The following is a 16,148-nucleotide window of genomic DNA, read 5'->3' on the forward strand; positions in this document are numbered from 1 at the left end:
CATCCACGTGACACAACACTGATCTACTTTCTGCTTGTTTTGCTCTTGGAGATGAAGTCACACATGCACATCATCCCAACATCATACTTACAATAGTAGTCAGAATTATTAGCCCTCCTGTATATTTGTTTCTCCAATTTCTGTTTAACGGAGAGAAGATTTTTTTCAACACATTTCTAAACATAACTGTTTTAATAACTTATTTCTAATAACTGATTTATTTTATTATATAATGATGGTTTGATCTGTAGAGAAATGAAAACAAAATATTGCTTAAGGGGGCTAATAAAATTAAAAAATGGATTAAAAAAATTTAAAACTACTTTTATTTTAGCCGAAATAAAACAAATAAGACTTTCTCCAGAAGAAAAAATATTATAGGAAATGCTATGAAAAATTCCTTGCTTTGTTAAACATTATTTGGGAAATAATTAAGGGCTAATCATTTTTAGGGATACTATTATGCAGTTAAAGTCAGAAATAGCCCCCTGAATTAATAGCCCCCTGTTTATTTTTTTCCCCAACTTCTGTTTAATGGAGGGAAGATTTTTTCAACACATTTCTAAACATAATAGTTTTAAAAACCTATTTCTAATAACTGATTTATTTTATCTTTGCCATGATGACAGTAAATAATATTTGACTAGATATTTTTCAAGACACTTCTATACAGCTTAAAGTGACATTTGAAGGCTTAACTAGGTTAATTAGGTTAACTAGGCAGGTTAGGGTAATTAGGCAAGTTATTGTATAATGATGGTTTGTTCTGTAGACTGTCAGAAAAAAAAATTTAGCTTAAAGGAGCCAATAATTTTGTCCCAAAAATGATTTTTAAAAAATTAAAAACTGCTTTTATTCTAGCCGAAATAAAACAAATAAGACTTCTTCCAGAAGAAAAAATATTATCAGACATACTGTGAAAATGTCCTTGCTCTATTAAAAATCATTTGGGAAATATTTAAAAAAGAAAAAAAAAAATCAAAAGGGGGCTAATAATTCTGACTTCAACTGTAAGTCACTTTCGTAAATTACTCACTGCATTTAAATATAATATTTGTAATTTAATATTTAAATATTGAATTATTAACTTTTAAAGTTGAATGCTAAATTAAATATATTAAATATAATATTACAAACACATCATACAGATAACAAAATAATATAGTTGTTGTAATTATGATCAAAATTATAATCCTGCTACATGTTGATGTCTAACGGTTCACTAACATTACAGAAAACAGTTTTATAATGTTGATTTTATAAGAATATTACTCAAATATATCAAGTAAAAATTGCAGAAATCCATTTGGTAAAGATTACTGATCATTTATTATGAACTAACTAACAACATATAATTGGTAACTGATAATAAATAACTAATAATCGAGTAACAGTATTTAGAAAATAATAAAGATTATATATAAATTATATAGATACAGTATATATTATATATAGATACAGTGCTCCACATAAATAAGTACATCCCACACAGATCACTCTCTTACATTAGATTAGTCAGAAACAAAGCTAACACTGAAACTAATCTAACAGAACTTAAAGGAGACCTAATGTGCAAAACTCACTCTTATTAGGGGGTTTTATGGTTTTTTTATGATTAAAAACTGCTTTTATTCTAGCCGAAATAAAAAAAAATAAGACTTTCTCCAAAAGAAAAAAATATTATAGGAAATACTGTGAAAAAGTCCTTGCTCTGTTATACATCCTTTGGGAAATATATATTTTTTTAAATCGACAGGAGGGCTAATAATTTTTTATGGATGAAGCATGAATTGTTAAAAGGCTGTCATTATTTACTTGCTCTTATGTTGTTGTGAACTTGTATGGCTTATATCTTTCTTTTGCCGAATGCAAAAGGAGATCTTCAGAAGAATGTGATGTTTTCCATATGACAAATGTTTAAAGGAGCTGTCAAGCTTCTAAAATGACAAAAAGAAAAAGACAAAAATGTCTATGGGACTGTTAGTCTTGTGAAGTCATCGAATAACTTTGTGTGGAACAAAGTGAAATAAAAAAAAACATTAATATTAATAATATGTTTTTAAAATAAAGCATTTTTTTTTAGGTGCAATACCTTTAACAGTAAACTATAAAGAAACAGATGTATTAATGATAAAATAAATGAAGGCTATACACTCATGTCATTCAAATGTTTGGGGTCAGAATAAATGAAAAACTAATTAATTAATCAATTAATAAAAACAACTAATAAATAAAACAAAAACAAATGAATAATAAATCAATAAATAATAAAACTAAAATAATAAATAATCAATTAATAAATAAATTAATCAATTAATAAATAATAACAAAAATTTAAATACTAAATGAATAATATATTAATATTATAAATAAATCATATTTTATTACATATTTTTAAAGATACTAGTATTCAGCTTAAATGACATTTAAATGCTTAACTAAGTTAACTAGGCAGGTTAGGGTAATTAGGCAAGTTATTGTATAATGATGGTTTGTTCTGTAGACTATCAAAAAAAAAATTATAGCTTAAAGGGGCTAATAATGTTGACCTTAAAATGGTTTATAAAAAAATGAAAAACAGCTTTTATTCCAGCCAAAATGAAATGAATATTAAAAAATATATTTAAAAAATATTATTTAAAAAAAAAAAAAAAAATATATATATATATATATATATATATATATATATATATATATATATATATATATATATATATATATATATATATATATATATATATATAATTTAAGGGGGCTAATAATCTGACTTTAATTGTATACCCGATATAAAATAAACTCCAATATAAAATTATTGGCCGTTTCAGCGAATGTTTAAACATATCAGTAAACACGTATAACACATATAGTGTGTTTTTGTCTTTCTTTATCTTACTCAGCCAGACATCTACAGTCATTAACATTGCTTTATAGAAACAACGTGTGTCTCCAATCTTTAAAATGCCTCAGAAGGAAAAAAAAAACCTGGCTCTGAAACAAAAGGTGGCTGTGTATATATAACAGAATTGTCCTTTTTGGGTCAGCTGTTCCTTTTAGACGAGCGACCGAGTGTGTCTATGACTTCAGTAATGAGTTTTTGCTGCAGTATTCTTGCTTTTCAGTGCATGACGCATTAACGTGAGCGGAGGTCGAGCCAAGAGTTCATCTCGACAAGCGCTGAGCTGTGTAATGTTACAGTACGGCTTACAGATCAAGCTCAGGTGGAAAAACACGTAAAGCAGGACTAGCCAAGAGATCAACGCTAATACACAGAGGAGACCTAGTGTTTTACATTAAAGCTTCATTTGCCAGGAATGTGTTTCAGGATTCCTGGTGCATCCATGAAAACAGAATAATTCCAGGGCTTTCTGAGTCATTCAGAGAACTCTTTATTTGACAAACTAAACTTCTCTGAACACATTTCTAGAACTGCTCGATCTTATTAGCACTCTATAACATCAGAAAGGTCCGACCCTTTCTATCTGAACATGCAGCTCAACTCCTTGTTCAAGCTCTTGTTCTCTCCAGACTGGACTATTGCAACTCTCTACTAGCCGGGCTTCCAGCTAACTCTATCAAACCTCTTCAGCTGCTTCAGAACGCAGCAGCACGAGTGCTCTTTAATGAACCTGAAAGAGCACATGTCACTCCGCTGCTCATCCGTTTGCACTGGCTTCCAGTTGCTGCTCGCATCAAATCCAAAGCTTTGATGTTTGCTTACAAAGCGACTTCTGGCTTTGCTCCTTCTTATCTGCTCTCACTTCTGCAGATTTATGTGCCCTCCAGAAACTTGCGTTCTGTGAATGAACGTTACCTCGAGGTTCCATCCCAAAGAGGGAAGAAAACACTTTCCCGAACTCTCGCATTCAATCTGCCCAGTTGGTGGAATGAACTCCCTAACTGCATCAGAACGGCAGAGTCACTCTCTGTTTTCAAGAAACGACTAAAAACTCAACTATTTAGTCTCCACTTCCCTTCCTAATCTGCAATTGCCTCTCTGGCCCCACCGCTAACTGTATTACCAAAAATAAAAAATAAATAAATAAATTACAAATGTTTTGCTTCTTTCACTTTACATACCTGAAACTTGCCTTCAGCACTTACATTGTTGCTCTTATAGTTGTGTAAATTGCTTCCTTGTCCTTATTTGGAAGTTGCTTTGGATAAAAGCGTTTGCTAAATGACTAAATGTAAATGTATTTCATGCAATCCCAGCCAAGAAGCTTTATATGCTGTTTTGATGAGTTTTGCTAACATTAAAGACCACTGGTGCGCAAGACGGTGTCCTAAATTGGGTAACACTTTATTTTAACCAACCCGGGCTTATTGTGGAAACGTACTGTAGCCCTGCGGATGTTTCTGCGGACCGCGAGATACATCCCGGGAGGTACGTATTCGAGCGTTTTTTGTTTTCGCGGATCCGCGAGAGGCCGATGTGCGTGCTTTTTCGCGTCTCGGGCCCCTCTCGGGAACACGCGCCGTTCTTGCGCGAAAAGCTGCCGGATCGGCCGACCCGGCCGCCCTCCTCTTCCTCCTTCCCTAAACCCGAGCGACGGTTTGCAAAAGCCATCCAAAAAAAAAAAAAAAGGCAAAAGCCCTCGTCTTCGATTTTGACCGCGTTTTCGGATCCGCCGTGTTCTCGCCCTTATTTTTCGGATTCCGTTTTTCATCTTACCTGATTTCTGGAACCGCTGTTCCCCGGGCTCGATCCCGGTCGTCGTTCCTGCGGCCGGCTCCTCCTCCTCCTCCGGGGCCTCTGCTCTGCCGACGCAACGCTGTGAGCTAAGCGGACAAACTGGTTGCATCAGGAAAGCCCTCCACTCGGAGGCGAGCAGTCGGCCAGCGAGCGCGAAGAGGAGGAGCGGAGCGGCGCTACACCGCCCCGTAGCGTTCGCTCGAAAAAAACTAAACGCGTCCGTACGTACCTCCGGCCACGTAAATCGCGGTCTCCAGAAACGTCCGCGGGGCTACGTTTCCAGAATGAGCTTGGGTTGATTTTAATGGACATTTCATGCTATTAACAAACTATTAACTGAGATTTCTGGTTTTAATAAACTAATTAGCTGCTTATTATTCTGGTTTTAATAAACTAATTAGCTGCTTATTAATAGTTAGTAAGATAGTAGTTGAGTTTAGGTATTGGATTGGATGGATTTAAAATAAGATCATATTTTATAAGTTCCAATAAACTGCCAAAACTGTATTAAGAGGCAGTTAATAGGTAATTAAATAATGTAGGAATTGGTTCTAAAGTGTTACCAATTAAATGTATTACATGAATAAAAGATCTGAGCTCTACATTCATTATTTGACCGGAATTTTAGGAAACACATTTACATGATTAGTTAATACCTACCATTTAATAAACTTGTTATTGCCTGTAGTAAAAGCAAAAAAGTGGGTCACACATTACTTTAATGTATAATTCCTTCACTTTATTTGTACTTCAATAAACAAACCATTACTAAGACATTTAGCTTAATAAACGATTTATTAGCTGCTTATTTATAGTTAGTAAGACAGTAGGGTTCAGGTATTGTGCAGGATTAGGGATGTCATATAAGATCATAGTTTATAAGTGCTGATAAAAAGTTCATATCCTAGTATAGGCAGGTAAAACAGTTAGTTAGTGTGCAAAATGCAATACATTTTTACTTAAAGTAAGGTTTTACCCTGAAAAACATGTGTACTCATGCAAAAACTCGTTATTAATCCTCTAGTGATCTTTATATGTGAATCAGACTTGCGATCAAAAAGGGACAAATGCCTGTAAAGGACCCTCTGATTTATTTCATTGAAATCAATCATATTTATTTTAGTTTGGTCATATTTTTTCTATTTTATTTCTATATTTTGAGAGAGTTTTGTGATGATAATGAATATTTATGCAGTAAATAACATCAATTTATTATCATTGAAAACAATGGAATTTTTGTAATTATTTATATATTTTTGTTGTTGCCATATTTACAGGTAAAATAGAGACTAAAATGACTAAAGACTAGCAAATAGCTAAAGTCATATAACCCTGCTGTGATGTTTTTTTTGTTTGTTTGTTTTTCAAATATTTCCCAAGTAATGTTGAATCCATTTATGCAAAGTGGAATCATTCCCTAAATTCCTACACTGAACAAAATTATATGAACAATTTATCATGAAAGCATATATTTTTAATTCATTGTAACTTCTCAAACTAAGCTAATGATGTTTTAACTGTCTTAAGTCAGTTTAACATAATATAAGTTCAATGGACTCATAAGGTTAATTTGATTTAGCTTAAAAATGTAAGGCAACCAGGGGATTTTTTTTTACAGTGTACTTATTTTTAATCATTCGGTATTTTTTTGGAAAATTACTGGTAAATTGCAGTAAAGAGATCAAAATACTTCAGAAATCATTCTAATATGCTAATTTGGTGCTAAACCCCATTTACCAGGCATCATATATGGTAACTTAATTTACATACAATATATAGGCTATATATAGAGAAAAGTCATAAAAGTTCAAAAGTCTTGTAATAACCACCAGTAATACTCCAGGGTTTGAGTTGAGTATTTCAATGAGTATAAATGGTCAAGTTGAATTTCTTATTATTGTAATTGTTTATTTTCAGAATGTTCTGGAAAAGAAAATAAAGTTTAAAAAAAGCCATATAAAAAAAAAATCAATTATATACAGTTGAAGTCAGAATTATTAGCCCCCCTTTGAATTTCTTTTCTCTTTTTCAAATATTTTCCAAATGATGTTTAACAGAGAAGGGAAATTTTCACAGTATGTCTGATAATATTTTTTTCTTCTGATGGAAGTCTTATTTGTTTCATTTCGACTAGAATAAAATCAGTTTTAAATTTTTTAAACACCATTTTAAGGACAAAATTATTAGGCTATTTTTTTTTTTTTTTGATAGTCTACAGAACAAACCATCGTTATACAGTAACTTGTCTAATTAGCCTAACCTGCCTAGCTAACCTAATTAACCTAGTTAAGCCTTTAAATCTTATAGAAGTGTCTAAAAAAATATCTAGTAAAATATTATTTAGTCATCATGGCAAAGATAAAATAAATATTTTTTTTTAAAGTTGTTAAAAGTTGTTAGAGGTGAGTTATTAAAACCTTTAGAAATGTGTTGAAAAAATAATTAATTTTTAATATTAATAATTCTGACTTAAACCATATGGGCAGTACGGTCGCCTCACAGCATGAAAATTGCTGGTTCGAGCCCCGGTTGGGATTTCTATGTGGAGTTTGCATGTTCTCCCCGCGTGCGTGTGGGTTTCTCCAGGTGCTCCGGTTTTCCCCATAGTCCAAATACATGTGCTATAGGTGAATTGAATAAGCTAAATTGGCCATAGTAAATGAGTGTGTATAGATGTTCCCAGCTGGAAGGGCACTGCTGCGTAAAGCATATGCTGGATAAGCTGACGGTTCATTCGAGAAGGGTATAAACGGAGGTCGGAGCCAGCTCCATGTGGGTGGGGCTTGAGCTCCAAGTGGGCAGTGCAACCTGGAGTTTTTATTTACTTTTTTTAATTTAGTTTTATTTAGAGTTAAATATTGTGCTTTATGAATGTGTACACCTAACCCCAGGCATGTCCAAACTCGTTCCTGGAGGGCCGGTGTGCTGCAAAGTTTAGTTCCAACCCTAATCAGACACACCTGGGATAGCTAATCAAGCTCTTACTAGGCTTTCTAGAAACATCCTTGCAGGTGTGTTGAAGCAAGTTGGAGCTAAAATCTGCAGGACACCGGCCCTTCAGGACCGAGTTTGGACACCCCTGCCTAACCCTAAACCCAACCTCACAGTAACCTGTTGAGTTTTATTAATGTCTACTCCACCTACACCACTTAAACCCAACCTACTTGTGGTTAAATCCCTCCCACTTGGAGGTCACCCAACCTACTTGCAGAGTAATCCTTCCGACTTGGAGGTCTCCGTGCTGCAGTGATACCTACTTGGTTCATTTCGCTATGGTGACCCCTGATTATTAAACGGACTAAGCCGAAAAGAAAATGAAGGAATTAATATATATATAAGAAAGTGCTTCAGGGGTGAGTAATGTGTCGGTGCTTTTGGGTAGGGATTCATAAAGATAAACAACAAAATCATAAGTCCAAGGTAAAGTAGGTGAAATATACTCAAATTTATATACTGACCGATGAAGTGACACGGTGGCTCAGTGGTAAGCACTGTTGCCTCACAGGTAGCTGGTTCGAGTCTTTGATTTCTGTGTGGAGTTTGCATGTTCTCCCCATGTTGGTGTTGATTTCCTCTGGGTGTTTCGGTTTACCTCACAGTCCAAACACATGCGCTATAGGTGAACTGCACAAGCTAAATTGGCCGTAGTGTATGAGTGTGTGCATGGGAGTGTGTATGGGTGTTTCCCAGTACTGTGTTGCAGCTGGAAGGGCATCCACTGCATAAAACATATGCTGGATAAGTTGCTGGTTTATTCCACTGTGGCAACCCGTAACAAATAAAGGGAATAAGCTGAAGGAAAATGAATGAATGAATATACTGATAGACTCTCAGCAGTATTGCGTTCAGTTATCATTGATCTGTGAAATGAGTTCAGTATATGCTGGATGTGTCAGATCAGCGCTCTCTCACAGATGTGGTTTCTGGACGTCCAGCGGGTGACTTTGAGCGTCTGCCACTGTTTGGTCAGAGGATTATGGATTCGCTCTTCAACCTTCAGCAGCTCTGTGTGACGGCTCTGTGTTACTTTCGTGCTAAAGCCCTGTTTAGGGCTGACGCTGTGATGTCTGATCCAGTCTGCAGGTCAGATTGACCGCTGTTTGACTGACGTGCACAGCAGCCAATCCCAGTTTTGTTATTATGTGCCATTTAGGGGCAGATTTATTCTGTGTGACATACTTAAAGGTGCTGTATGTAAGTTTTTGACTCTTCTAAAGCATAAAAATACGAGAATATGTTTGCAGATATTTAAGAAACTTGCTAAGTGAACATTCTTGTTTATTTGAAAAACAATGCTGATATTCTGCTTTGAAAATGCGCGTGGTCGGAACGTCTGTCTTTGTTTTGGTTCTTTTTACCCGCCCGCTGCCAGTTTAGCCAATTATATTTCAGCACCCTGGGTTGCCTTGGTGAAAACCCAGCCTGATCTCACGAAGAAACGTAAGTATTTTACGTTTTGTTAGTTTAGTGGCTAATTCGTATGAATTCGTACGAGTTCAGTCGTACGGAAATGTATGATTTTAAAAAGAAGACGTGGCACTCAACCCCACCCCTAACCCCAACCACCATTGGGTGCAAATCAAACTAAATTGTACGAATTAGATCATACGAATTCATACGAATTAGCCACTAAATCAAAAAGTTACGAATTGCCATGAGATTGCGTTGGAAAAACGCGTATTTTTCGCGTATCATTCATTCATTTAGGAAGGCTCTCAAACTATGCGTCTGCGACCGAAATGCGACCTCTGGTGGACAGTAGGAGACTCCGAAATAAGATACACATTCAGAGTTCCACTTGAGGAAGTCTTATGGACATTAAGGCCAACTCCCAATTCTGTTTTTGTACCCCGTTCCCTTCCCCTTGGCCCTTCAAACGGAGTGTGAAAGGGAAGGGCTTCAACATTTACCCCTAAGAAATGCGACAGCACTACAGCACCTGCACATGTCATCATCTGTCATCGCGATCTCTTACTTCCTGTTAGATTAGACGATTACTTCTATATACTATATACATATACATATATACTATAGCTTTCTTTATAATGTTATTTTATTTATCTTATTATTATTATTCTTATTTTGTAAATAATTTATGTCCTAAATATAAGATTTGATGCTAGAATTTTAATAATTGTACTATGTTTGATTCATAGAGGGAAAAAAATGCTAAATAATTTTGTTTTCTGCTACAGATGGGCGACACGGTGGCTCAGTGCTTAGCACTTTCGTACGTAAATTTGTGTATGAGTGTGTGTGTGCTTGACTGATAGTGTATGGGTGTTTTCCAGTACTGGATTGCAGCTTGAAGGGCATCCGCTGTGTAAAACATATGCTAGAATAGGTGGTGGTTCATTCTGATGTGGCGACCCCTGATAAATAAGGCACTAAGCCGAAGGAAAATAACTGACAACAGGAACATTTTAGATTTATTTATTTTTTATTTTTTATTTTAATTTTAATTTTAATTTTAATTTTAATTTTAATTTTATTTTTAATTTAATTTAATTTAATTTAATTAAATTTGATTTGATTTGATTTGATTTAATTTAATTTAATTTAATTTAATTTAATTTAATTTAATTTAATTTTATTTATTTATTTATTTTATTGTAATAAAATATTATAATATAATATATAATTATATTATATAATATTTTTTAATTATTGTGTTATTTTACACAATGTTTACTTTCATTTTAAGTATTCCAAATTCAATTGAATGAGAAGACTAACTTAAAATTTGGGGACTAATCTGGAAGTTAAATATCCCTCAGAAGCGCTTGTTCCGTCAGTAACTTGTAAACAGATCTTTTCCAGCTGGACTGCAGGTGTATTTCTCCTGGATGATGTGCAGGCTGGAGGTTTAATATGTAAAGCTGATCTGATGCTGGACTGAGGGGCAGGCGAGGTAAGTGGAGAAACTGATTGAAGATGGTGCAGCAGAAATGATTCACAGCAGTCATATCTGGGCAAAAACATATGTCTGAACACTGATTGCATATAACAGGGTTTTGTTGTCTAGTTATATAATCAGAATGTATGTAATCAGAGCTTGCATGTGGCTGCACCAAATCTGTTGGAATGATGGATTCTTAAAGGAAATGTTCACCCAAAAAAAAAAAAAAGTAAAAAAGATTTGCTGTTCAATTGGTTGACTCTCTGGCCATCCAAGATGTAGGTGGCTTTTTTTACGGGTCAAAACTGACCTATGACTAGGCCCACATGGAATTTTACAGAAAAGTTATATAATACTGCAAATATACAGCTGAAACCAGAAGTTTACATACACTATAAAAAAGGAACATACCCATTAAAAAAATGTCTGATGGTAAATCATACTAAACGTTACTATTTCAGGTCCGTTAGGATTACCTAAATCATTTATATTTTCTAAATGTCAGCAAATTTTATTTTTTAGAGAATTTTTTTTCAATTTCTAGACAGTCAAAAGTTTACATACATTTCCTCGGTATTTATTTATTTTTTTAACTTTGCTTTTAAAATGTATAACTTTGGTCAAATGTTTTGGGTATCCCTCCACAAGCTTCTCACAATAGTTTGAAGGAATTTTGGCTCATTCCTCCTGACAGAATTGGTGTAATTTGCTGGCTGCCTTGCTTTTTCAAGACTCTCTCAAAAAATTTTCAACTCTGCCCACAAATTTTCAATAGGATTGAGCTCAGGGCTTTGTGATGGCCACTCCAAAACATTCACTCTGTTGTCCTTAAAGCACATTTTAACTAATTTGGCAGTATGCTTAGGGTCATGGTCTGTTTGGAAGACCCATTTGTGGCCAAGGTTTAATTTCCATGTCTTGAGATGTTGCTTCAGTATTTCTACATAATGGTCTTTCTTCATGATGCCATCTTTGCTGTGAAGTGGACCAGTCCCACCTGCAGCAAAACAGCCCCACAACATGATGCTGCCGTCCCCATACTTGACAGTTGGGATGGTGTTCCTAGGCTTGTAAGCTTTCCCCTTTGTCCTCCAAATGTAACACTGGTCATTATGGCCAAACAGTTCAATCTTAGTTCCATCAGACCACAGGAAATGTCTCCAAAAATTATTCTTTTCCCCGGAGTAGTTTAGCTAATCTGGCTTTTTTGTTGATTCTGGCTTGTTGATTTTCCCATGTTGTCACACAGGGAAGCAGCGTGTTTGAGGTTTTCCTTAAATACTATCTACAGTTGTGCCCCAATGAACTCAAATGTTGTCAATTAGCCAATCAGAAACTTCCGAAACCTTGACACCATCATCTAAGCTTTATCAGAGGCATAATAATCTTATTGTATGTAAACTTGACTTTCATAAACAGTTATAACAATTTAAAAATATATATATATATATTTATATATAAATATATATATATATATATCTCACTTTTTTAAATGGTTATGTGCCTTTTTATAGAGTGTATGTAAACCTCTGGTTTCAACTGTATATAGGTCAAGATAAATGGTGCTGTAAATTTAAATACAGTATTTTTTTATTTTATTTTTTTTTGCTGCAACCGATTTACAGGAAACTGTTACAGTGTAAATGACATGAAAAATCCTCTTTTACTCCTGTTAAGATTAATTAAAATATGACTGATTGGTCGGCCCACACAGAATCTGAGCGTGCACATTTCCACAGATTCTGAGCCCATCATTGAGTGTATTTATTTACTTGTGTAAATGTGTGTAAACTAATATTTATTCTGTTTATAAATAAACTTTTAGTAATATTATTGACTAATATAAAAATGTTTATATGATTGATTTCAGTGCTTAATTTGTAAATTGCGAGATCCCGGAACAGATCGGGGTAACGGATCCCAGGGGGTGGGGATAGGGTTGGGAGGCAGTTGGTAGGGTGGAATTTGGGTGGTGTTGCGGACAAAAGTGAAGAGCGAGGAGGGGTGGGGGTTGGGGGTGTTGGTGAGACGCCCCTATCACTGCTGCTGCTACTGGCCGGGATGCACAACTGATCTGGCTAATTTAGCATGTTTTTGGTAGGATTGTTTGTTCATCTTTCACCAGTCAAGAACATTAATTTCCTTTTCCATGACAGCGGTTTCAATGTAGCGAGTGTCGTTCGTCATGTTCCCTGTCAGCTCTCTGGACACTGCTCCAGTGCTCCACCGTAATACACAGTGTATGAGCGACCGCAGAAATACCTTGGCTGCTAGAATGACTGTTCAAATAAACTGGCAGCTTGTCTGACCGCTGACAAAATTCGCTCTTTTTAACATCTCCGTCATCATTTGTTTCACCTTTGCAGGGATGGATTTCAATGTTGTAACAAACAATTTGATTACTTCCTCTCGCTAATCGAAATGCATCACATGACTGTTCATTTACTGCGCAAGCCCAAGCCCGTCACGACCCCGTCTAAAATGATAGAAATAAAGTCCGAACCCAACAAAGATTTTCAGTCCTAGTCTGAACTAGTAACATTGTTAGGTCAAGCTACAAACAATGCAGGGATTAACTTGGACTAGCTGCTGCAACGTCCCGCGGCTGCTTTCCTCCTTTCATGTGCGACTAGACGACTTTGAGCCCCATGGTCCCTAACGAAAAAGTCTTTTTGTAGAATTTACACATTGCCTCATTGCCACGTCGTTAAATTTACACTTTCCTATCTTTGCATTTTGAACCTCACATCAACAACCGCGTAATGACAGCACGCAGGTGCAGACCAGCGTCAGCGTCTGTAGCCAACCTACCGTAATAAGCTAATAAATCACGGTGACTGTCATTTCTCTCATTTCACGCATACTAAATTAATCAACTATTAGATGTTTTACGGTGGATCACTGTGCTTCCCTGACATCATTAAGCACGCCGGCTGAAAATTTAATACCTAGAGCCACTTTACGGTAAAATTTAAGACAATTTAAGACCTAAATTTCCCGGATTTTGATTTAAGACATTTTAAGACTTTTGAAGGACCCGCGGGAACCCTGCCAATGGAAAAGACACACAAGCAAAGCAAAATACGAAATTCCTCCATGCTGAAGAGTAAACATCCAGCGTGTGTTTTCAAACGGAGCAGCATTTACTACACAGAGTCGTAGTTCACTTTGAAGCTAGACGTTTTTGCTTATATTTTATTTTGAGAACACAATTCTGTTTAGTTTTACATTAATTTATTTAGATTCAGTTCCAATTTCTTTATCAATTGTAGATAAACAAAGTTATCAGTGTCAACCAAAGCTTAGGGTTTGCATAGCTTGCATTAACTCTTGCGCAGACCTCTTAATAATAAATATAAAGTGATTGTTTAAACAAACACTGAATTCAAAAGCATACCAATGCAGCTATATACCAAATTTATTTACGAGTATACACGCAAGGCGCTTCAAAAAATGCTATATGCGAGCGTAATGATCAAACATGTCCATCAAGCACATTTTTACATTGAAAATTAATAGCAGAGTAGCGCGTTTGAAATGGAAAATGCGTTCTGTGTGAACTGCCCCTCACTGGTAATATGCTGCTGATGTAAATTGTGCATCTGGTGTTTTCTGTTTCTGCACTCACCCGTCAGACACTCTGATGAGCAGCGCGCGGTAGATCTGCCGCTGGACGCTGGAGGACTCGGGCCCGCTCGGGTGGATGAACGGGTGCACAGCTGTCAGGATGAAGCCCTGCTGGTACAGATCCTGCAGCTGAGACGGCAGATCCCTGACCGACGACAGACACAGAGAGGACGTCCCGTCTGCTGGAGGACAACACGCAGGGTCAGAAAAACAGCTCACGCTAACACACATACATCTGTTCATTTCAGCCTCATCGCCACTTTGAGTCCCTGGAGGACCTGATGTGTCTGTATATTCCAGCCTTTTGATATTAAATTCTTTATTATTGAAATAGTTTTTGAGAAACATGCCAAGCAAAAGTTACTGTGATGTTACTTTTAATTCAGTATATTATTGTTTTAATGAAATTTTTAATTATTTTTGTAAACGTATAAACTGGTATTTATTACAGGTTTCATTCACATTTTTACTAAAATTCCATGACTTTTCCGTGATTTTTCCAAGACTTTCAAGTAAATTTTCATGACCTAATGTTTCATGCAATGTCTACATATGCGTGGCAATGCATGTTTAAATTTATTACAGCATATTGTAAAACACGCAGCAATCTATTTAGGTTCAATTAATATTTATATCTATGTAAAATTGATTTAGATAATGCTCACACGACACTAATAATGTGAGAGTAAATGATTGGCCAAGCACAGACAAGAAGTAAATAACCTAAATTCAAGTATACGGATATCAGTTTTCCATGAATTTTCCAAAACTTTTTCAGGCCTAGAAAATGCCATGTCAAAATTCCATGACTTTTGCCAGGTTTTCCATGACCTGTACGAATCCTGTTTTACATTCATTGATTTTCTTTTCGGCTTGCTCCCTTTATTAATCCGGAGTCGCCAAAGCGGAACGCACCGCCAACTGATCCAGCACGTTTTTACACAGCGGATGCTCTTACAGCCGCAACCCATCTCTTGGAAACATCCACACACACTCATTCACACTCATACACTATGGACAATTTAGCATACCCAATTCACCTGTACTGCAAATCTTTGGACCGATGGGAAAACCGGAGCACCCGGAGGAATCCCGGAGGAAACCCAAGCGAATGCAGGGAGAACATGCAAACTTAGATACGCCAACTGACCCAGCCGAGGCTGAAACCAGCGACATTCTTGCTTTGAGGCGACAGCACTACCTACTACACCACTGCGTTCCCCCCTCCCCCTCCCCTCCGCTCACAGATCTACCTTTTAAATTAATATTTTAATAGGAAGCTTTAAAATATTATATTTGTGTATATACTTTAGATTAGTCAGTACTGAAGCCAAATCTTACCTAACAATATAAATGAACCGATAACAGTCCAAAAACTACTCCACCCAAATTTATGTGTGTAGAAAAATATTAAATACATTTTAAATAAGAGGAATAATCAAGAGAAAAAAGTAGAATAGACATTTTGTAGGTTTTTTTTTTTGTTTGTTTGTTTGTTTTTTTGCAATATTTTCCTTGATTTTAATTGTATTACCTTTCCATTTCTAAATATGTTTGGTGACTAAAACATTATTTTAATAAATATATCTGTTAAATCAATATGTTTTGTTTAAATGCACTAAAATTGCCTATATTCACTGATAAATGGATAAAAATATTTATTTTCAAAATAAACTGAATTCAATTACGCTGAGCACTGTATATACATTATAATATTTAATTATAAATTATAATTATAATATGTAATATTAAGTAATTCTAAAATATAAAATATTTTAAAATAAATTATACATGATAAAGATGAATAACTAGAGGTTTCTAGGATTATAAACTTTTATTTTAAAGTATAGCAGAGGTCTCCGTAATTTATTTAGAATAATTTAATTATATATATTTTTAGTTGATTGTTTCTTTTATTATTTTAAATAG

The 16,148-nt window shown here is 35.2% G+C and overlaps 1 protein-coding gene across 13 annotated transcripts in view; it reads right to left on the reverse strand.

Moving 5' to 3' along the window:
* The window catches only part of rftn1b (raftlin, lipid raft linker 1b), a 400,288-nt gene that overhangs the window by 103,515 nt on the left and 280,625 nt on the right, over positions 1 to 16,148 (reverse strand). For 7 of the 13 annotated variants that reach the window (XR_015512126.2, XR_015512123.2, XR_015512125.1 and 4 more), the window contains one exon: positions 14,221 to 14,398. Coding sequence is in view for 8 of the 13 variants with exons in the window: in XM_087288120.1 (XP_087144246.1) it covers positions 14,221 to 14,398 (178 nt within the window). In the remaining 5 variants the exon portion in view is untranslated. Of the gene's footprint in view, positions 1 to 14,220; positions 14,402 to 16,148 lie in introns of all 13 variants that reach the window. The other 6 variants (XR_015512124.2, XR_015512122.1, XM_087288118.1 and 3 more) reach the window with 1 other exon arrangement.

This window comes from Danio rerio, chromosome 16 (genome assembly GCF_052040795.2).
Source record: "Danio rerio strain M-AB ecotype USA chromosome 16, GRCz13ab, whole genome shotgun sequence".
NCBI classification, from domain to species: domain Eukaryota; kingdom Metazoa; phylum Chordata; class Actinopteri; order Cypriniformes; family Danionidae; genus Danio; species Danio rerio.